At 43.0% G+C, this 22,286-nt stretch overlaps 2 protein-coding genes across 3 annotated transcripts in view; one reads left to right on the plus strand and one right to left on the minus strand.

The window, feature by feature from the left end:
- Window positions 1-245: 245 nt before the first annotated feature.
- Window positions 246-10,801, minus strand: Txndc9 (thioredoxin domain containing 9). Of its 2 annotated transcripts, none has more exons than XM_031367262.1 (5): window positions 10,572-10,801; window positions 8,913-9,121; window positions 6,554-6,672; window positions 2,666-2,920; window positions 246-843 (listed from the first exon to the last, which is right to left on the minus strand). In XM_031367262.1, the coding sequence occupies exons 2-5, from the start codon at window positions 9,099-9,101 to the stop codon at window positions 726-728; spliced, it is 681 nt and encodes a 226-aa protein (XP_031223122.1). In that variant the 5' UTR covers window positions 9,102-9,121; window positions 10,572-10,801; the 3' UTR covers window positions 246-725. The 2 variants fall into 2 exon arrangements, with proteins under 2 accessions (XP_031223122.1, XP_031223121.1); XM_031367261.1 differs by lacking the exon at window positions 10,572-10,801 and adding an exon at window positions 10,352-10,481.
- Window positions 10,802-11,446: 645 nt separating this feature from the next.
- The window catches only part of Eif5b (eukaryotic translation initiation factor 5B), a 60,483-nt gene continuing 49,643 nt past the window's right edge, over window positions 11,447-22,286 (plus strand). Inside the window, exon 1 of the mRNA XM_031367260.1 lies at window positions 11,447-11,816. Within this exon, the coding sequence (XP_031223120.1) occupies window positions 11,782-11,816 (35 nt within the window). The 5' untranslated portion in view covers window positions 11,447-11,781. The remainder of the gene's footprint in view (window positions 11,817-22,286) is intronic.

The raw sequence follows: 22,286 nt of genomic DNA on the forward strand, positions 1-22,286 counted from the left end.
TCTTTTTGTTTATGCTAAGTACATGACTTATTTTTTTAAGAAAATGTTTTTGTTTGCTATATGATCTCATAGTTTCCAGACTTACACTTTTAAAAAATAATTTTCACCTTTGCTAAAGTTGTTTTACTGAGCCAATGGAGTTCCTTATGTTACCACTCAAAAATGGTTTAATTACATTTTGGCACATCTCATAATGTATGTAAGCAATGAGGATCCTTTAAATAAGGCAATGTGCGCACAACCTGAGTTTCCTGCTGCTATCAGCAGATTTACCATGCTGTATGCAGAATACATGGGTAAGTCTTTAATAGTTCCTGACACCCATTCCATGATGCAGATCACTGACAAGTAAGTGCATGTGGTGCCCAGGGAATGGTACCCAACGTGGTGCATAGTCAGCACTCACTGGGTCTTACAATAGTTGGTGGAATTCCTATTTCTAATGCAGAAATAGAAATAAACAGAAATGTGAGTGGTTTAAAGATAGAAGAATCACGTTATGATAAAATCAATCACAAAAATAGAGAATTCAGACCTTTCCCAGGTAATTCAAAATATCTGTTCCTCTCAAGTTATACATGACCACAGACAAAATGGTCAAACAGTGTACACGCTGGGATAAGAGTATCAGATGGTCAATGGGCCGAAACTAGTGGGATTTAGAAAACACACTTAACTCTGAAGTAGACAAACAGACAAACAGAGGCTTTAAAGTACAGCATGGTCTAATCATCATCAGAATCGGAATCGTATTTCTTTCCTCGGATAGTTTTCTTTTCCAGCTTTGTGAAGTTTGTCCCAAACTTCTTTTGGCTCTGAAATGGTGGCTCCATTAAATTTCCACTAAAAGTGAAACAAAGGTTAAGAGCATTTTATTCTTTATGATTTAATATACTCAGAATGATAGCCTATTAAAAGCATTAACATTAACAGTTTCACATACTATCTAACTGTATTAGATCAACATTTGAGTTTCTTGGTTTCCTGATCATTATTAAAAACATCTTTAGGGTGATGGAAATGACACCTGGACCTCTGCATGCTGGGGCAGAGAGAAAAGTGCGTCTTGGGTGAACTGACCCTATGCTGAACCAGTGTGTTTTTGAGCTCCTGCTGAGACTCATGACTCTTCCTGTGTAGCATCTCAATGTTTACATTTCTACACACATTGACAGACTCATGGAATGCACTAGTATCTGCCTGGAATTGGCATAAGACAATGATGCTGGAGAAACAAATGACAAGAGACAGTTTTGTGTGTATGGTGTATATGTGTTTGGGGGGTGGGGCTGTGAGTTTGAAGACCATATGGCTTATATAGGGAGAGCCTATCCTAAACAAACAGTAAGTAAATTAGTAAGTGGAAAAAAGAAAAAAGTATTCACTGAAAGGAAGTACAACTTCTTAGAAACACAGCTAATTCTAGAGAGAGAATAAACTATAAGCTTTCTTAAAGCTTATATTTTGTTTGGGTCAAAAAGGAAGGACTCAAAGGATAATGAGTCTTATAAACTATAATTCACAGAATAAAATCATTCATAGCCCAGACTAATCATTGAATGGGCAAGTAATTCAGCAGTTCCTCATCAAATTACCACCTAGCGTGACAGACCAATGTGTGATCTAGTGCCATATCACTAAGTAGAGAAAACTTCACATGGTGCATGAAGAACAAGAGGGGCAGACATCCTCCTGTAGAAACTATCCAAGACATGGGATCTGAGTCTGACACTGATAAATATGCAAACCCAAACTAGGAACATCTGAGGAATTAGCTAGCTTATACCTTACAATGGAAACTGGATTTTAACTGTTTTCCAACTAGGACTGTTTTGCAGAGTTAGGTAAGCAGGGACACCTTTTGCATTTTGAGACTGCACAGGTGACATACAGTGTCTGCCCTAAAGTCCACTGTCTCCGCAGTCTCCAGGGCTAGCGCACAGCTAGCATGTGTGAGGACCTGGGTTTCACCTTAGCACTGCCACCGTGTAATTACAGTGTAATGCCTCTTGTACTAGTGTGTTCGAAACTTTAATTTCATCACAAAGAATTCCTCACGTCAGTCACAATATGGGAAGGTTAAGGCTCAGGCTATAGCTTAGGAACAGAGGGCTTACCTAGCATGTGACAGGGTCTAAGTGGAATCTCTAACATAAACAAACAAACAAACAAAAATTATTGTGCCCCTCCCACAAAGGTAATCTATTCTGGAGTGTCACTTTGGCTTCTAAAATTAGTTTCAGTAACATTTCTTGTGTTGAAAGCTGCTAGGCTGCCTCTAAGCCCATCTTTAACTGTAAATTTGGTTTTGCTGTAAGATCACACTGCTGTATGCATTGAGAAATGTTTTTTTTCCCCAAGCTGTCCACAATTTAGCCAGCAGGACTTAATTTCATTTAAAAAAAAAAAAAAAATTGGTGACTAGCCAGACTAGTGCATCCCTTTAATCCCAGCACTTGAGAGGCAGAGGCAGGCAGATTTCTGAGTTTGAGGCCAGCCTGGTCTACAGAGTGAGTTCCAGGACAGCCAGGGCTACACAGAGAAACCCTGTCTCGAAAAACCAAACCAACCAACCAAACAAAACATTAAAAAAAATCTCTAAAACCACCAACTAAGAATAGTTTCAAAACAGACTATTTTTTGGTTTGTTTTTGTTAAAAGTTACCTGTAATTGATAACATCAGAACAACCCAGTCTCCACTCTAAAGTTTCTGTAGTGAAGTCATCTGTATTTCCTAGGTCGGTGAATCCAACAACATAATCTTGTGTCTTGCCGTCTCTCAAGAGAGCTAGTGTGGGGATGACTTTGATCCGCAGTCTCTCACAGAGGAATGGTGCCTTTTCCACATTCAGCTTCAAAAACTTGGTTTCAAGATGTTTTTTGGCCAGAATTGCCAAATGTCTGTCTAGTATTTTACACCTGGACGTTAAGGCAGAGAGGTAAAAGCTAAAGGGAGCAGCCCTGCGCAGCCCATTTCACAGCTTTTCTATAATTGTATGAATTGTCACACTTACAATAAAAACAAAGAGAGTCTTGGATGGAAGACAGAACTGAAGCTGACAGAACTCACAAGAAGCAAAACCAGAGCTGATGTCCCATTTGGAATTCAGGACTAAAACCTGAGTCACCAAGACATCCCCGAACCATGTAACCATCTGGGAAGCTCTTCAGTCAAAGGTTACTGACTCTCTTTAAATATGGGTAGTGTGATTTACAAGAAATGGGTGGCATTACTGGGGACTCCACCTCTTCCTAAACTGCCCCCACCGGGTCTCCCCCCACTGAACCCAGTAAACTTCCCGTTCAGTTTCGTACTTTTTGCTAATCCATCTACTGAAGAGGAGGTGACATTTCTTCAAATTAAAATATGTTTTACACAAACCGAGCTCCTAGTGTTTTTTAAACAGACTGCCAATCTTTTATGATCAGTGGTTTGTAACACCAGGGGTTCGTTAGAGTTGGCACGTATTTACTATCTCCTTCTGCCTCCTGAATGCTGTGACTAAAGGTGTGCACCACTACTACCCACTAATAGTTGACTTTTAAAAACTACAGATGAGTCAAGACTCTCTGGGGTGGAAAAGGCAAGTACACAGCTGATTCTTGAGTACCCGGGGTTACTTTAGAACTAGGTCAGGGCTCAGTAAGTTTCCTGTAACCTTGATGTCTAATCTTGTTTTCCTGGCTGGGTCGTTTTTGCCAGGTAGTTCAATAATAACATTTTAGAGATTAGACTAGGTATAGTGGTATCTGTCTTAAATCCCAGCACTCAAGATGCAGAGGTAGGTAGATCTCTGTTAGCCCTATGGCAGCTTGGTCTACACAGTGAGCTAGCTCTAGGGCAGCCAGGAAGACACAGAGACACTGTCTCAAAAAACCCCAAAATAACAAAACAAGACAAGATTTTAGAGATAAATGGAAAGAAGAGACAACAGGTTTTAAATGATGCTCCAACAAAAATCAAATCTGTAAGAAATACACATAAATCCTCCACATTCCAACTGTAGAAGGAACCCATTTTAATTAAGTCTATGACCATGCCATTTGTTGATTAATATATGTGGTTGTTGTTCTGAGATAAGACCTTACAGGCCGACCTCAACCCTGGGATTTTCCCCTTGCCTCCCTCCATCTCTCAAGCAATCAATGTACAGGTGTAGAACACCAAACCTGGGTTAACCTATTTTTAAAAATCTAGCATGGTGTATGCCTTCAATTCCAGTACTCAGGAGGCAGAAGCAGGTGAATGTTGTTGAGTTCCTGGCCAGCCAGAGCTATACAGCAAGACCCTCCCCGTCTTAAGAAAATAAAATAACAAATGAAACATCTACCAAAACAAACAAAGCCGGGCGGTGGTGGCACATGCCTTTAATCCCAGCACTCGGGAGGCAGAGGCAAGTGGATTTCTGAGTTCAAGGCCAGTCTACAGAGTGAGTTCCAGGACAGCCAGAGCTACACAGAGAAACCCTGTCTCGAAAATAAAAAACAAACAAAAAACAAAAACAAGCAAACAAACAAAACAAAACAAAAAACCAACCAAACAAACCAAAAACCACCAAACCAAACTGAACCAAACCACTTAAAAAGCCAGTGGTAGGGCTGAAGAGAGATGTCTCAACAGTTAAGAGTACTGGCTGCTCCCACAGAGGACACAGGTTCAGTTCCCAGTACCCACGTGGTGGTCACAATTGTTCTTGATCTAGTTTCAGGACATCTGGATTTCATCTTCTGGTTTCTGTATGCATGTATGTTGCAAAGACATATATGCTGACAAAGCACATATTTATACACATAAAGAAGAAAAAATAAATCTTAAAAAAAGACAACACAGAAGTACCAGTAATAATAAGTATATAGCCTCATATTTAAAACATAGATTTAGTCAAAAAACAACAACAAAAAAATAGATTTAGAACTCCTCTATTACCTAGTAGCTGAGTTACTTCACCTCTCCATACAAGAAAAAGAATTATAACCCACACCTCAAAGGGCGACTATAAACATCCCAAAAGACAAATGCACATTCATGGATGTATCTAGCTTACTCTGTGCTGTATTCAAAAGTCAATAGAATGGTTTTGATTTTAGTTCCCCAGATCTGCCCAGAGGTGAGCACTCGGGTTCACTGTCTCCTCCATCAGACATATTTACTTAACCTCCACTCGGTGTCAGCATTTCTGCTCTAGAGCCAGTGACGGCAAATGCTCTGCTTTCATAAAAGCAACCATCCACCAAAGAAAGCCATAAGTCAAGCAAGTGTATGTAGCATCAGTCTTATCTGCTGGTGTCAGTAGATCACTTTACTCAGCTGTGGCAGGCTGGCACTTAAGGAAAGGAAGAAGGTTCCATGCCTTCCACCTTTCTAATTCTCAGTATCTGCTTTCATCATCTGAGAGAATGAATCCAAGGCAGTCAGACTCTGAAAAGTGTTAACACTAAATTGGTTGGCTCTGAGGCTAAGCTGAGGGCCAGGTGGGCTACAGTAGAGAGAGAAGGCAGTGAGTCAGTTATCCTGCATGTTCACCCAAGAGAGGTGGTACCAGAAAATTGCTATTATGATTCTAGATCTGAGGCTGGAATGATGGCTCAGCAGTTAAGAGCACTGACTGCTCTTCTGGAGGTCCTGAGTTCAATTCCCAGCTACCACATGGTGGCTCATAGCCATCTGTAATAGGATCTGATGCTTTGGTCTGGTGTGTCTGAAGACAGCTACAGTGTACCTACATATAATAAATAAGCAAATCTTTAAAAAAAACAAATGACTCTAGATCTATTATTATCAGCTTTTCTAATTTTTAAAAATCCTGCAATCTGGCTAATTCTTAAGTTGTCAAATTTCAAAGGTTGGCAACTACCCTATTTTGAAGGAACACACACACACACACACACACACACACACACTCTTACATGCACACAACTGAGTCCTTTCTTTTAAGACATAACCTCTTGGGCTGAGGCTATCGCTCAGCTGTAGGACAGTTGCCTACCATGTACAAATCCTTAGTTCTTGCCCCCTCAAAAAATATAACCTGGGGGAGGTGTGCTACTTTCCCTGTCTAAGGGGCTACCCTCAGAGACTGGGCTGTCTTAAGGGAAATTACTTCTCTCCAAACCTGGCAGTTCCAGCTACAGTTCTGATGAAAGACTTGGTCAAGCCTGTCTCCTTACCAAGAGGACAAAGACTCAAAGGATAAACAACTGTGAAAGCTGTTGGCTTCCAATCCCCAGTATCCTGAGAACACAGCATATCCAACTATTGCTTTGGTAAGAACTACAAGCATTTTACTTCAGGAAGTCTTTGGAGTTACATGGAGAAACCACAGCTCGGCACAATGAAGCATTTACACAGGAGTGTTGACTTCCAGTAAGACTGACTTATTTACTTGCAGGCTGCTGGCTTTTTAGTCAATCTTTACAATAATGAAAGCACCCGTGACCATATCACCACTTAACAACATGGCAGTTGTCCTTTTAATTTCCTCAGTTAGCAAGTCCAGCAGTGTGTCTATGCAAATGTCTCACCACAGTAGAGAAGAACGGACGCCATGTTACCTGAATGTGGTGTCTCTGTAGAAATGGCAAACCACTTTCTCACTCTCCTTGACTTCTTGAAAGAAGTCTCTCTCACTGCCGATTTCTCTGTACTCCCCGTGCCCTTTGGAAAGCCACTCCTAATTTCAAGAGAAGCAAAAAAGACCCAGCTGAAACATGTTTCCATGAGACGGAGTGTTTTAGGTACTAATCACTGTGTACTTTTGTAATGGAAGCAATTTTATCACATAGCAGGTGTTCCCATCAGCAGTTGCCTTTCCGCAGTAGCCATCAGTGCAGATACAGTCTGTAGGCAGGAGTGACTGTTTCTATGACAGGGGTTCAATTAAGGTAGTTTCCCATCTTGATCATTTACCTGCTTCATTTTAAGTTTCACAGTCAGAATTTAGGTCTGAGAGACATGACATGAAAATACCAATTTAACTTTCACATGCATGCTCTTTAAACTAGTAAAATCAGGAGTGTTTGATCCAAATGATTACAAAAGGGTTTTTCTGTTTATTTTGTGATGCGAGGGACTGAACTGGGATAAAGAGCAAGCTAGGGAAGAGCTTTAGAAAATAACGTTCTTGCCTTTAATCCCAGCACTTGGGAGGCAGAGGCAGGTGGATTTCTGAGTTCGAGGCCAGCCTGGTCTACAGAGTGAGTACCAGGACAGCCAGGGCTATCCAGAGAAACCCTGTCTCGAAAAAGCCAAAAAACAAAAACAAAAACAAAACAACAAGAAAATAACGTTCTTACAGGCAATTAAGGAATTCGGAGAGTGGGAGAGTCGGGTCTTTTCCAGGGAGAGCACACCAACTGGTTATCCACTATCAAATAGTCAGCCTTGAAAGTGTGCACACGAGTAACATTACACAGACTGAGCAGGGTATATTTAGGTATGTGTAGCTACAAATACATACAGGGATGTAACAACAATTAGTGAGAACAATTACTGAACTTGAAAGGGAGAATATGGGATGGTTTGGAAGGAGCAAAGGGAAGTGGGTAATGATATAATCATATGACAATCTCAAAATTAAGAAATGTCCTATCCATAGCAAAACAAACTACCTCAAGAAATAAAGCCCAGGCCGGGCGGTGGTGGTGCACGCCTTTAATCCCAGCACTTGGGAGGCAGAGGCAGGCGGATTTCTGAGTTCGAGGCTAGCCTGGTCTACAGAGTGAGTTCCAGGACAGCCAAGGCTACACAGAGAAACCCTGTCTCGAAAATACCAAAAAACAACAACAACAACAACAACAACAACAAAAACCTTTAGGGCTGGAGAGATGGCTCAGCAGTTAGCACCGACTGCTCTTCCGAAGGTCCAGAGTTCAAATCCCAGCAACCACATGGTGGCTCACAACCATCCAAAATGAGGTCTGACACCTTCTTCTGGAGTGTCTGAGGATAGTTACAGTGTATTCACATGTAATAATAAATAAATCTTTAAAAAAAAAAAAAAAGAAAAAGAAATAAAGCCCATCAACCCTGGGGACTGTGTAGTTACCAGAGCTCAGGAGTTTAGGAACTTATCTGCTTCTGATGTTGATCTCAAAATAGGCAGGGGCTTCTAGACCAGTGAGCAGAGTCCTCAGAAGGCAAAGTATTCTACCCATGTGGTGTCCAGAGCCAGGGAAAAGCCTTACATCTAGTTCAGCTTCCTAAGTGGAAGCAGGGCCCTTATCGACCAAGCCCCTTCCACCTTTCCTGTGGCAGAAAGCTTGTCACCTTAAACAGATGCCCACTCTCCCTTTCAGGCAGCTGTTTAGGAAAAAAAACCCAAAAAACAAAAAACAAAACAAAACAAAAAAAAACAAACTGCGGAGGAAGGCAGCAGTGGCAATGCCTGCTCCCACAGTAACTGACCAGGGTTTTAATGAGCTTTCTGAGCCTTCACCTTCCCTCTCGAAAGTGGGTGCAACAAACTAACCCTCAAAACCACAACGGGGGTGCTGGCACACACCTTCAACCCCAGTGCTTTGGAGGCAGAAGCGGTGGATGTCTATGAGTTCTAGGCCAGTCATGGCTACATAGTCAGCTCCTGCCCCCCCACAAAAGACAATCTAATAAATTGCACACAAGTCTAACACTTAGAAATATCTTCTCACACAGAACCATTGTATTTCTTTTTGACATGTGGACCCTAAGCTTGGTCTAAGAGAAGAGTTTTAACCTCTCTTTTACTATCATTGCCTCAGTCAAATGCTACATCTTGCCTAAATCTTCCCTAGTGTTCTATTCCTGGGCAGATATTTAACAGTGACAGAGATGTGAATTCAGAACATCCTGCAAGGGAGGGGGGAAAGTCACATGACTGCACAGTGCAGCCAGGAGCACAGTACTACAGTGATTTCAGACTAGGAGGGAGGTTACTTGTTTCTGTTGCTGAGCCTTCCTGAGCGCTGCCAGTCTCTTTTCTTTGAGCAGCTCCAGTTCATCTTCACCGATCTGGTCCAGTTTCTGAATTTCAGAGTCCAAGTGATTTTCCACTAGCTTAGCAGCCTGCAGGAACTGGTTCTCTAGGACTTCTGAGAACATGTCGATAGATCCATTACCTTCCATTTTTCTAAGTGGTCTTGGTTCTGGGGTGGGAGTTCACAAGAAAACAAGTATTAAATTTACACTTTGGAGGCTTTGCTTTTTTTTTTTTTTTTTAAAGACAGGGTCTCTATAACAGGGCCTGAGACCTCAACACAACAGATGCTATATAGTAGGCACTATTTTGGCCTTAGAACTCAGCATGTAGGCCTTAACACCTGCCAAAACCAGAATAAAGATGTAAACCATCAAAAACCTCATCCATAGTTCCAGAATCTAGGGAAATCCCTAAATATACTAACTTGCTTTTCGGCTTCTATGAAAGTCATTTTTCTTTCAGGCACATTGCCTTAGGGAGTTTCATTTGCATACTTCCTCAGAAATAACCCGACAAAAACATTACAAGTCTGGGTTACAGTCCATCACTTCGAGGACGTAAGGCACTTGAAGCAGAAGACATTACATTCAGTCATAAGGAGACAGAAATGAACACACGCACGTCTGCTTGTGTCCAGCATCTACTGGAGAACATTAACAAGGGAGTAGATTATTTAAAGCAACCAAGACAATCCCTACTCTCTGAGCCATGCCCACTGCCAACCTGATCTACCCAATCCCCCAACAATGAGTCTTTCTTCCCAGGTGACTGTAGATTATTCTATCAAGTTGACAGCTAAAACTAGTCGACTCACACAAAATAAGCCTGGGCATGGTGGCTTATGATTACAACCTCAGTTCTCAAGGGCAGAAACATAAGCCTCAGACCATCCTTGGACACATTTGGAGCGATAGGCCTGGGCTACATAAGACCATTAAAAAGAAGTCCTAATCTACTCTTTAAATCCCAATCGTCAGCTTCTCATAAATACTATACAACTGAAAAGAAGCTGTATTCCCAGGATCCCTAATCCAGGCAAGAGAGAGATACGACTGGGACTCTCCAGAAGGGACTAGAAGAAAGAATCCAAGACCAGGATTGTAGCTACTCAGAATTTGCCATCAATACGGCACAGTATTCGCTTATCCCCGAGGTTTTCACAGGAGACCTTTACAAGTAAATTCGGAGCTTCACGCGTCTATCAAGTGCTGCGTTGCGTTAGGCGGAGGTGGTCACTGCCTTTAGACTGGGGGTAAGGAAATAGCTTAGTGGTCCCCATAACTTTCTATTTATTGAACCAAACCGAGTATTATTTTTACCGGTGAACTGGGGGGGCGGGTGCTGACACCTATTTACTCTCCTACAAATTCCTACCCGAATCCCTAACCCCATATACCTGTCATCCGACTCTTCGCCACTCCCTGAGCTCAAGGGACTGGTGGAGGAGTTCCGGGGTACGCGAGTTCACACTAACTGGGGCGCATGCGCCATAGCCTCCGCAGCCGAGGCCCGCCCACCTGCCCCAGCCCCTGCCCCTCCCCGACCCCGACTGAGACGTGTCCTTCATCAACACTGGGACGCTGTGGCAAGATCGGCCACAGCACCCTCTGCCGTACCTGGACGACTGGAGAAGCCTACGGAGAGAGGAAGCCGCAGATCAAGAATACCGACCAGGTTCACGCAGGTTTCAACCTCGCAGCAATTGTTAAGGGCGGCGAAGGAGCTGTCAACTCCACCTTTTCATTGGCTACAGCACTCTCGCGATACTACGTGAGACACCCGCGGAAGGGGCGGTGGCGAGTGACGAAAGCCAGGAGCAGCCCTATCCTCCGCCACCCGGAACTACCGGCTTCCGAGCCTATGCTTCACGTGGGCTAAAGGCGCGCAAGGGGGGGGAGGACGGGGGGCGGGGGAGGTGGAATAGGCGCTAGGGACGCTGGGAATTGTAGTTTTTTGTACACTAACTGCGTGTCCCGGCTTTTAAAGCTTTGTGGAAAGGAGCTCGATCTTGCTCGCCTGAGTGACAGAGGGGCTTCATTTCCTTGGTGTTTAATAGTTTCTAAAGTGTAGCTTACAGTGCACTATAAATCTGTACACAGATCACACTAGTAACACCGCCCCGAAACATATGGAGAAAAATTTCACCACTCCAGAATCTTCCCTCCTGACTTTCTTAAACACATGCATTTTTAGAACTTGCTCATATGAAGATTCATATTAGGAGACCAGTCGCTGTGCCCTTATGTTTTTTTCCCTTAATAAATGTACACAGTTGACGATTCATGAGTGTTTTTTTTTTTTTGTCCTGCCACCCCCAGAAAGCTCATCATTGACCCCTTGTGGTCCTGTAATGGACTTCCCGCAGCCGAGGCCGCGTAGGCACGAGAATTTTTCAGTCTCACTTCTGCGTCGAATGCCAGCCTCGGGAACGGTGCCGACGTGAGACACGAATGGCCTCATTGTCGTCCTCTAGGTTCTAGAACCCGGGAGCTGTGGGGACGTCGGTGCGCGGCGCTCACTTGCGGCTAGGGGGCGCTCGGGTTCCCACCTGGCCGGCGGGTCCACTGGAGACGCTCTAGCCGAAGCGCCGCTCTCGATGAGCCGCGCCCTGCGTCCCCACGCCGAGGCGGCGGGGCGATGCGCTTGCGTACTGAGGGCTCACACCATATGTGCCCTGTCCCAGTGCGCGGGTCTGTGGAGAGCCGGGTGCGAGAGGCGGCGGCGCGAGGGGGACCGAGCCGAGCGGGCATTGGAGTCAGCTGGGAGACAGTGGGTCTGTGAGACACCGAACCGAGGGGCCGGGGCCGCGAGCGCCGCTGACAAGCGATGGGGAAGAAACAGAAAAACAAGAGCGAAGACAGGTAGGCGGCGGGGCTCGGGCCGGGGGTCCTTCCTCCCGGAGTCGCGCGGGGCCCTGGGTGGGCGAGCCTCGACGGGGCGCGTCCCGCGGCCGGGGCTCGGACTGGGGTCCGAGGCGTGGGGCTGGGGGAGCTCGGAGGTCGTTTGGGGGTCCGGGCGGTGTGGGGCTGGCCTCGGGCGCTGCTAAGCCAGGCCTACGGCCCAGGTGAGTGCCAGCCGGGCCGTGGGAGCCGGGGTGGGGTGGGGCGGGCCGGGAGCGGCTCCCTCGTCTCCCCCGGCCCTGGGAACGCCTCCCGGAGCGGCTCAGGAACTTCGGAGTTGCTCGGGGTTGCGGAGAGGTAGCCCAGCGGCTCCCTCCTCCTGTGTGCCAAGTTGGAAACACTTGTGGGGTTATTTAAAGTCCCGGTTGCCCAGGCTCCTGCTTTCGGGCTTTCCATTTTCCGGCCTGTCTTTTTCGCGTGTGTCTTGGCTTCCTAACCACTTCCCTTAAGAAAGGTGGACGGGGCCGGGCGGTGGTGGCGCACGCCTTTAATCCCAGCACTTGGGAGGCAGAGGCAGAAGGATTTCTGAGTTCGAGGCCAACGTGGTATACAGAGTGAGTTCCAGGTCAGCCAGGACTACACAGAGAAACCGTGTCTCGAAAAAACAAAAAGAAAAAAAAAAAAGAAAAGGTGGAGGGGAAGCAACCAGTCAGGGTTGCTTGCTGCTTTCTAACCTTAAAGAAAAAAAAAAGCTTTTCCAGGGGAGGGAGTGTGTGTTTATGAGCTCCTTAGTCGGAGGTTTGGGGAGCATGCCTGTGCCACATTCGACTAAGTTCTTTTACCCTTTTCAGTTGAGTTGACTTCCTGGGAGTCTGCAACCATCTGTTCCTTTTCATCTTTAAGCAGTAGCCATTCAGCATAATTTAAAGCACAACAGGTAACCGAAAACAAAACCAAGCCCCGTGGCACTTCATCACCGGGGCTCACTCAGACGTGGTTGGTTTTGAAGTTAAAGCTATTAAGTGTATGTCAGAACGCTAAGTTTGTGGACCTCACAGTTGGCTATCTGGCGAGTAGAATTAAAAGACTAGCCTTGAATTTTGGTTTTAGGTCTGTTGGAGAATGTAAACTGGCCTGGAGCATAGATTCTGGGCCGAGTTAGAGTTTATGAGGAACAGGGTTTATCACAAATTTAAGTGTGAGTGTTAAGAGTGGACAGCAGAGGAGGGATCTGTGGAGCAGGGAAGCTGAAAACTTCCTCTGGAATGGGGGTAGGGCTTCTCAAAGAGTGGCCTGAAAGTTACTGTTAATCAAATCAGGAGAATAGAAAGAGGTAAGTAGATATTTCTGAACCTTTGATAGGACATTGGCATACATGAGTTACATTTTTTCTGAGAAAAGTTTTGAGTTCTGTCAGTCTGTCAGTCATCCATCCGTCCATCTATCATCTCTGTATTTGTCTATCTCTGTGTTAAAACATCACCCTACCCTGCCTTTGCTGGTCTGCAAATACCATCACGTGGCCAGTTCTAAATTACCTACTTGTTGGGTACGCTAAACCAAATCTAAGAGGCCTTTCATGTGTAAAAACATAAGGTGTATCTGAAAGATAAACATTGTACTGGGGCCCTGCAGAAATGTAACAGAATACTACCACAGTTGGATTAGTACTAAATAATAGGAACTGGTTTCTTACCTCTCCAGATAGTTTCTTTTTTCCCTGATAGTCTTTTAGAGTTGTTAAAACAGTGAGGACGAGGGGCCGCCTTGACCCTCCAGATTCTCCCCCACCTCTTCTGCTCAGGAATTACAGGAATGGACTACTAGAGGCTTCCTTGGGCTCTTAAAGATTTTTTTTTTTCCAGTTTGTTTGTTTCATGTTTATACCGAGTGTGAATTAAAAAAATCTATATTTTTGTCACTCAGTTTCCAGTTTTTACTTACCTTCCTGGCTTTTTAACATGGAGAAAAGCTATTGGGAGGAGAGATACTAATTTTTGTCTGTAGTTTTAGTAAAGAGTGGTTTATAAAAGATTTCCCCAGGTGGTGTAACGAGCCTGTTCTCAAATGGTTAGTGTGTTAGTATACCAAGAGTAGAGCTGGATCTCTTCTCTCTCTAGGAGATCTGTGCTTCACTTTGGCTCATTTTGATAACAGTGTACCAGTGTGAGGTTTATGTTGCATGATCTACTGCTTTGCCAGCTCTTTGCTTAGGTGCCATTCCCCAGCTTGTACCAAGCAGTCTGGGGCTTTGCCCTTATGACTAAAGCTGCCTGGCTTTTTAAAGAACTTTGATATCTCATATGAGGTGTTAGGGTTGGGAAAGCAAACTCACAAAACTGGGCTTTTTTTTTTTTGTGGTTTTTTTGAGACAGGGTTTTTCTGTATAGCCCTGGCTGTCCTGGAATTCACTCTGGAGACCTGGCTGGCCTCGAACTCAGAAATCTGCCTGTCTCTGCCTCCCAAGTGCTGGGATTAAAGGCATGTACCACACTGCTGGGCTTTTTTTTTTTTTTTTCTGTGTATTTAAATGATACCCTTATTTTAAAAGATATTTTGAATTTTTTTTTTTTTTTTAGTGGACAGAAATGAAGACTAGGAAGGAAGTCAAAAAAGATAATGTCTCATTTGGGGAGTGTTCCTTCGGGGACCCTAGCTGAGACATTTTCTGTCATCACACCTCAGGCTTCCAGGCTCTGTCAAGCTAGCATGTTTCCTTCCACTCAGGTAGAAGTAGGTGAGAAGTGGGGCAGCTGCTTGGTAGATAAGGAGAAGGAGGTGGAGACACTATAACTCTTGTAAAGAACTTAAATTACTTGATTATTCTCGTCCATGGCCTTATGCTTAATCCTTTTTAGCTTTTTAGCCATTCAGTATTGGATTCCAGTTAATTTTATTTTATCTGATTTTTACATGATTGACATATTTTATATCAGTAGCTGAGATATTTAGATTGTTTTATCTGTACTTTAGAATTCTGGAATTCTGTTTGGGCTTGTATAATTCTGAGTGGGAGCTTTTCCATTAGGTGTGTAACAAGGTTCTTTGGTTCTTTTTTGTTGACTGAGGAATGTGAGACAAGGTAGGATTCCATATACACAGATGGAATGGTACATATACACAGGGCGATGATGCAGTGTTGCCGTTTACCCTGTACCCTTCCTCGTTCAGTGCATGTCGATACTGTATGGGACAGTGCATGCTATAGTGCTGTGGTCGTTACAGTGGATGTCACTCATTGGTAATATGCAGGGGAACAAGGACCCAGATTTTTGTCTTTTTTACTATTAGTTCATTTTATTTTCTCCCTACATCTATTTAAAGGTAGTAATAACTAAGCATTGTAGATCTTTCAGTTTAGATGAATCTTTCCTGTACCTTAATGGAATCAAACAGCCTTTTCCCAAGCCTCCTAGATATAATCCCCCCCAAACACAGAAGGAAAGCAAAAACGATTTTTTTCTCCCATTTATCTGGAAATTGTCTATCCTGGAAGTCAGGGTGTTTAATCATCAAATAGGTGTTTGGGAGTCAGTGTGTTAAAAAGCCATTCATTCATTGCTTTTAACTACTGATGTTGCTCTGTAATTATAGACAGACTCCTCTCTGTGGGTGTCCTGCCTATCATACAAAGTGTCTAACCTTAGATGATGCTTTAGTGCCAGGCATTCATCCAGTCAGGTACAATCCAGTTAACAGATGTCTGTGATAGAAAGTGTGATTTGTGGGGCTGAAGAGATGGCTCAATGTTTAAGAAGAGTGTAGTGTTCTGGCAGACAACCTGAGTTTAGTTCCCAGCACCATGACAGGTGGCTTACCACTGCCTTTAACTCCAGCTCCAGCTGATCATATCCTCTTCTGACCTCCTGGGGCACTGCACTTCACTCATGTTCATATACCACACTAGCACACACACACCTACCTACATAAGATTAAAAATAAAATAGGAAATGTGAATTGTTTAAGGCTTTTGTTCCAGGAAGATCTGTGAGCATCATCATCATCACTATTATTTTTTATTATTGTTGTTGTTGTTGTTGGGCATTATTAGTACAAAGCCTCCCCTAAAAGAAAATGAGAAAATTCTGCCCTTAATCTTATGTGTTATCATTTGAAATGAAAGAGTGCCCAAAACAATATAAAGTTCCCTTCATACTGTTTGTTTAAGACATATTGAAACAGCTGGGCGGTGGTGGCACACACTTTTAATCCTAACACTTTTGGGCCAGAGGGAGGCAGATCTGAGTTCAAGGGCAGCCTGGTCTATAGAGCTATTTCTAGAACAGTCAGGACTACACAGAGAAACCTTGTCTCAAAAAATTAAGTTTATTTATTTATAGTGGATTTAGTGTTTAGATTTGTGTTGCATATTCAGACATTGTATATCTGCCATCTTTCAGGCCCCTAGCTAGTGTTAAAGTGTAGTTCCCATAACCTGATTCAGCAGTTCATTCTCACTTGTGTGTATTTGAACTGGTTTTCATCATTTATATTGGTTAGATAATAATAAAAATGAAAACATTATAATCTAATAATCCTCTTAGTTTTACTTGTGGAAATTTTATTATGGGGGCATGAGTGAGAATGTGCACATTTGAGGCAGAAGAGTGCATCTGGTCTACTGCCATTGGAATTACAGGTGTTTGTGAGCTGCCTGGCATTGGTGCTAAAAGGTGAACTCCTGTCCTCTGCAAGAGCATCAAGCTCCCCAGGCGGTGGTGGTGCATGCCTTTAATCAAAGCACTTGGGAGGCAGAGGCAGGTGGATTTCTGAGTTCGAGGCCAGCCTGGTCTACAGAGTGAGTTCCAGGACAGCCAGGGCTACACAGAGAAACCCTGTCTCGGGAAAAACAAACAAGAAAAAAGAGCATCAAGCTCTCTTAAACCCTGAGCCACCGCCACCTTGCCAGCCCCTCAAGTATTTAGTGACATGCAAATCACCTAACTTGTGCCTTGTAACAGATAGGTTCTGTTAAGAGTTTATAGTAAAAATGTCTGCCATGGTGGTTTATGCCTTTAATCCTAGCATTCCAGAGACAGAGGCAGATTGGTCTCTGAGTTAGAGGCACTCCTGGTCTATGTAATAGATTCCAGGCCAGTGAGAACTACAAACCCTGTCTAAAAATGGAGAATAGTAAATGAAAATAATAAATAAAGGATTATAGTAAAAAAAATTAAATAGATTTTATTAAGCAGTATCTATTGAAATTACCACCTGCACTATTTTTATCTTAGTTGCCACAGTATTTTGCATAATTTTAATAGTTAATACACTCAATGCAGAACCTAATGCTGCAACTAGTTTGTGGGTCTGGGAGGAAGAGATAGAGATAAGTGGTTATAACAACTGTATCATCTCTTACCATCCTTTTGTGATGCTGGGGCTTGAACCTAGGACCATGCTAGGTAAATAACCTATACCCTTAGCTCTATTTTCTTGATGATACCCCTTGTAACACAAAAATTTCATGTGTTATTTTTTTGTTTGTTTGTTTTTGTCTTTTATGGATGTGGGGGGGAGGAAGAGTGCGGGCGTGCACATGCTGAATCAGTCTGTCAATTATGAGATCAACTGATCCTACTTGGTCATGGTTGGTAGAATTTGGTTGATACCATATTTTATATACACACACGGGGGTGCGCAGGGAGCATGAGTCAGCTCTAGAAGAGAGAAAAAGAGACACATAGACAGACTGGGTCTGGTGTGAAACTTCAAAGTCCTAACAAATCCACACCTCCAAATCCTTTCCAAAACTGTTCCACCTACTAGGAACCAAGCATTGAAATACATGAGCCTATGGAGGCCAGTCTCACCCAGACCAGCACACTGATGAACACATCTTTTACTTTTTAACTTTTCATCTAGTTGTTTTAAACCTGTCATTTGGTAAATAAAGTTTGATTAAAAAATAATTTGGACATTGTGTCTCTTTTGTTGTTACTGATTGTTTTGAGATAGTATTTTAGCCAAATACTAGCTGTGTAGCTCAATCGACTAATTTTCAGGAGTCTTCCTGCCTTAGCCTCTCAGGTGTTGGGATTATAGATCAGTATCACCACATTAGCTGATAACATGTAACTTTAGAGTTTAGAGTTGGGGTAGATGATGTGAAGTCATGAGTTCTTGTACATTTTGACCAGTAGTGTACTTACTGTATATGCAACTGTGGCCCTTTAAGATTGCAATGGAACAGAAAAGTCCCTTTTATCTCAAGGACTCTTTTTTTGTTTGTTTGTTTCGAGACAGGGTTTCTCTTTGTAGTCCTGGCTGTCCTGGAACTCACTCTGTAGACCAGGCTGGCCTCGAACTCAGAAATCCACCTGCTTCTGCCTCCCAAGTGCTGGGATTAAAGGCGAGCACCACTACTGCCCGGCTATCTCAAGGACTCTTAATGTGGTACCAGTGCTTGTACTATATCTCACTGCTATGAGAGATAGTGCTGCCAGTCATACAGAGGTAGAGCATCCCAGTATATAATAATACATGGAAAGATGTGCATTCTTTTGGTTATTGTACATTCTGTTGCTATGAGTATTTGTTTATAGATGCTTGTCTGAATACCTGTTTTTAGATTGAATATGTATCTAGGAATGAATTTAATAGGTTATAATGATAATTCTCTAAGTCTCCAATTGTTTTCTAAGCACCTGCACATCACAATATATAAGAACTCCAGTTTCTTTTTTTTTTTTTTTTTTTTTTTTTTTTTTGGTTTTTCGAGACAGGGTTTCTCTGTGTAGTTCTGGCTGTCCTGGAACTCACTCTGTAGACCAGGCTGGCCTCGAACTCAGAAATGCGCCTGCCTCTGCCTCCCAAGTTCTGGGATTAAAGGCGTGTGCCACCACTCATCACTACCTGGTGAGCTCCAGTTTCTTAATATCCTTGCCAACAACTTTGTTTCCTCCCTCCTCCCTCTCTTTCTCTCTCAAACAGCCAGCTTAGTGGCTGTGTGTAGTGGTGGCAGTGGTGTTTGGTTGGGCGATTTTTATTTGAGACAGGGTGTATATTGCTCAGAATGCCATGGGCCTGCAGGTACTCTTGCCTCAGCTTCTTGAATGCTGGGATTGCATGCTCAGGGTCCACTGTGGACTCGATTGCCATTTGGTAGTTACTTCATGTTCTGTCCTCCATTTTAGATCTTTGGACACACATCTGGGAGTGTTTTGCCCAGTTCTCACTGGCTGTTTTTTTATTGTCAAGTTGTAAACATTAATATAATTGGGATAATATAGTTAGATATGTGATTTGTAGATATTTTCTCCCATTCTGTAGGCTCACTAACACAGGCAATGGGCTCTTTTTCACAGATTGAAGTTTGATCAAGTTCTGTTTACTTTTTCTTTGAGGTTATAACTAAGAATGTATTTTGGGGACCAAGGTCATTGAGAGTTACACCCATGGTTTTGTTCATTGGAGTTTTATTGCTCTAGTTTTTGCACTTAGTTCCATTTTTAATTAATTGTTGTGACTGGTGTTTTGTAGGTATATGTTATATTCTTGTGTGTGTAGGTGTCTCGCTGTACTGGTGCTGCCTATTGAGGAGACTATGCCCTGTTGAATGCCGTTGTCACCAATGTCACACCAGGATCTGTAGATGCTCTGTATCTGGATTTTCTAGGCTTCTCACTTTATTCCTTTGTAGTAATATGACTTTTCTTTCTTTTTTAAGATTTTATTTTGTGTGTATGAGTGCTTTGCCTATGTGTATATCTGTTCACCACATGCATGCCCTGTGCCTAAGGAAGTGAAGTGATGAGTCTTCATGTGGGTGCTGGGAACCAAACCCAGTCCTTTGCAAGAACAACATGTGCTCTTAACCAGTGAGTCAACTCTGCAGCCCTTGACTTTCCTTAAATGAAAAGTGAGTGGGAGACTTGAGAACAGACAAGCCTTGAATCTAATGCTCACTCATACATGACTTTGCATTGTCTAAAATTCTGCTATTTTCTTCCTCTCATTATTTGACAGTCTTAAAATTTTCATAATATTACAATATTTCAAGAAGTTACAAGACAATTGTCAGAAACATTTATATCTTAACTTGTGAATTTCATTTTTTAATGTCTTTGGGATTGAACCTGAAGCCCCATGCATGCCAGACAAGTGTTCAACCATTAAGCTATATCATTTATAGCATTTAATTGTAAATTTTACTATGAAGCATTTCTGCTGATGTGGAGAATGCACATATGCTTGAATCTTTGTACATAAATGAAGTCTCACTGTATTTTTTAACTAGCCTTTCTACTTACTGTTTTGGAATGCAGTTTGGGAGTTTTGCCATGTACAGAGGTAAAGTAATTATAGTAGCAGGAAGGCTTGTTTGTTTTGTTTTTCAAGACAGGATTTGTTTGTATTGCCCTGGCTCTCATGAAATTTGCTCTGTAGACCAGCCTGGCTTTTAATTCAGAGATCCATCTGCCTCTGCCTCCCAAGTGCTAGAATTAAAGGCATATGGCACCATTCCCAGCCTTAGATGAATTTTTATTAAACTGCTCTGGGTTGACACTGGTGAGCAACTAACCTAGTGTTTTAAAGTTGTGATCGCCATTCCTGAGCAGGTTTTTTCTTGGCTGGTGGTGCCTCTTAGCTTGTTGCTGTAGAAGGCTGAGATGTGCCCAGGGCATACAGACAGAAACCTTTGTTCCTGAGAGCTGTTTTACCCCCTCCCCCCCAACCCCTTTTCTCATCCCCGCCTGCCCATTTTCTTTTCTCTTTTTTTCTTTACAAAGGTTAGTCTTTGTAATAATATTTCATTTATCTGTAGGTGGCAACAGATGTATGGCAGGGGATACAGCAGATGTAGGTCACCTGAATCTTGACCATAGGAACAACTTAGGCTTTCCAGATAACTTTGCTGCCTTAGCTCCCAGAATTAATTAATTAATTAATTAATTAATTTTTTTGGTTTTTCCAGACAGGGTTTCTCTGTGTAGTTCTGGCTGTCGTGAAACTCACTCTGTAGACCAGGCTGGCCTCAAACTCAGAAATCCGCCTGCCTCTGCCTCCCAAGTGCTGGGATTAAAGGCGTGTGCCACCCGGCTCTATTTTGGTGTTTTTTGTTTTTTTTTTGTTTTTTAAGATTTATTTATTTTATGTGTATGAGTACACTGTAGCTGTACAGATGGCCGTGAGCTATCATGTGTGTGGCTGCTGGGAATTGAACTCAGGGCCTCTACGGGTCCCGCTCACTCAGATGCACCAGAAGAGAGCGTCAGATCTCATTACCGGTGGTTGTGAGCCACCATATGGTTGCTGAGATCAGAACTCAAGACCTTTGGAAGAGCAGTCAGTGCTCTTACCTGCTGAGCCATCTCACCAGCCCCTCTTTTTTTCCTTCTGTTTTTTTGAGACAGGATTTCTGTGTGCAGCTCTGGCTGTCCTGGCACTCACTTTTAGAGCAGGCTGAACTTAACAGAGATTTGCCTGCCTCTGTCTTCCAAATACTGGAATTAAAGATTTGTGCCACCACTGCCACTACCTGGCTCTAAATCCTTCCCTCCCTCCCTCCCTCCCTCCTTCCCTCCTCTCTCCCCTCCCTCTCCTTCCTTCTCCCCCTTCCTCCTTTCTCTCTCTCTCCTTCCTTCCCCCACTTCTCATGTAAAGGCCAGACTTCAGACTTGGTGCCTGTTGCCTGTTCTCCATACTTTGCCCTAAACCTGAGAAAATGGGTGGAAGCAGGGGAGCATATTTCATTATGGCAGATAGGTATATATTACATAGATACTGGGAGCTTCTGCTAAGCATGAGACACTCATCTCTGCTTTCAAACTTGTATTTTGAAATGCAACTAGTAATTAAATTTTACCATCGTGAAAGTGTACTAGATTGGAAAAACAGGCGCATGCTGTGTTCTTACCTCTCTTGAGTGATAAGGGACAATAATAATATTTTTTTGTTGTTGTTTCTTTTCTTCGAGATGGGGTTTCTCTGTGTAGCCCTGGCTGTCCTGGAACTCACTCTGTAGATCAGGCTGGCCTTGAACTCAGAAATCCTCCAGTCTCTGCCTCCCAAGTGCTGGGATTAAAGGCATGCGCCACCACTGCAATAATAATGTTTAAGGTTTTCAGTTGCTATAAAATTACCAATAATTCTGTACACAACTACAGTCAGGCATGCATAATTATGGTAGTGTTTGATAAGTTAGTTGTTTAGAAACATCCTCTCATGAAAATAATTATATGCATCAAACTTTTTACTTTTTTGTTTATTTTGTCCTATTCAGGTTTTTATTATTTATTTATTTGCTCATTTATCTGTTTGTGTTTTCTCGAGACTGGGGTTCTCTGTGTAACAATTCTGGCTGTCCTGGAACTCATGTTATAGACTAGGCTGGCCTCAGACTCACAGAAATCTGCCTCCCAAGTGCTGGGATTAAAGGTGTGTGCCACTACCAGTTATGTGGCAGTAAACAGAGTAAATTAGGTGGTAGTTAGCACCAGATTCATTGCAGCAGACTACAGAGACACTGAGTTTAGTTTTAAATGAGCA

Source organism: Mastomys coucha, unplaced genomic scaffold (genome assembly GCF_008632895.1).
Source record: "Mastomys coucha isolate ucsf_1 unplaced genomic scaffold, UCSF_Mcou_1 pScaffold14, whole genome shotgun sequence".
Lineage (NCBI taxonomy): Eukaryota > Metazoa > Chordata > Mammalia > Rodentia > Muridae > Mastomys > Mastomys coucha.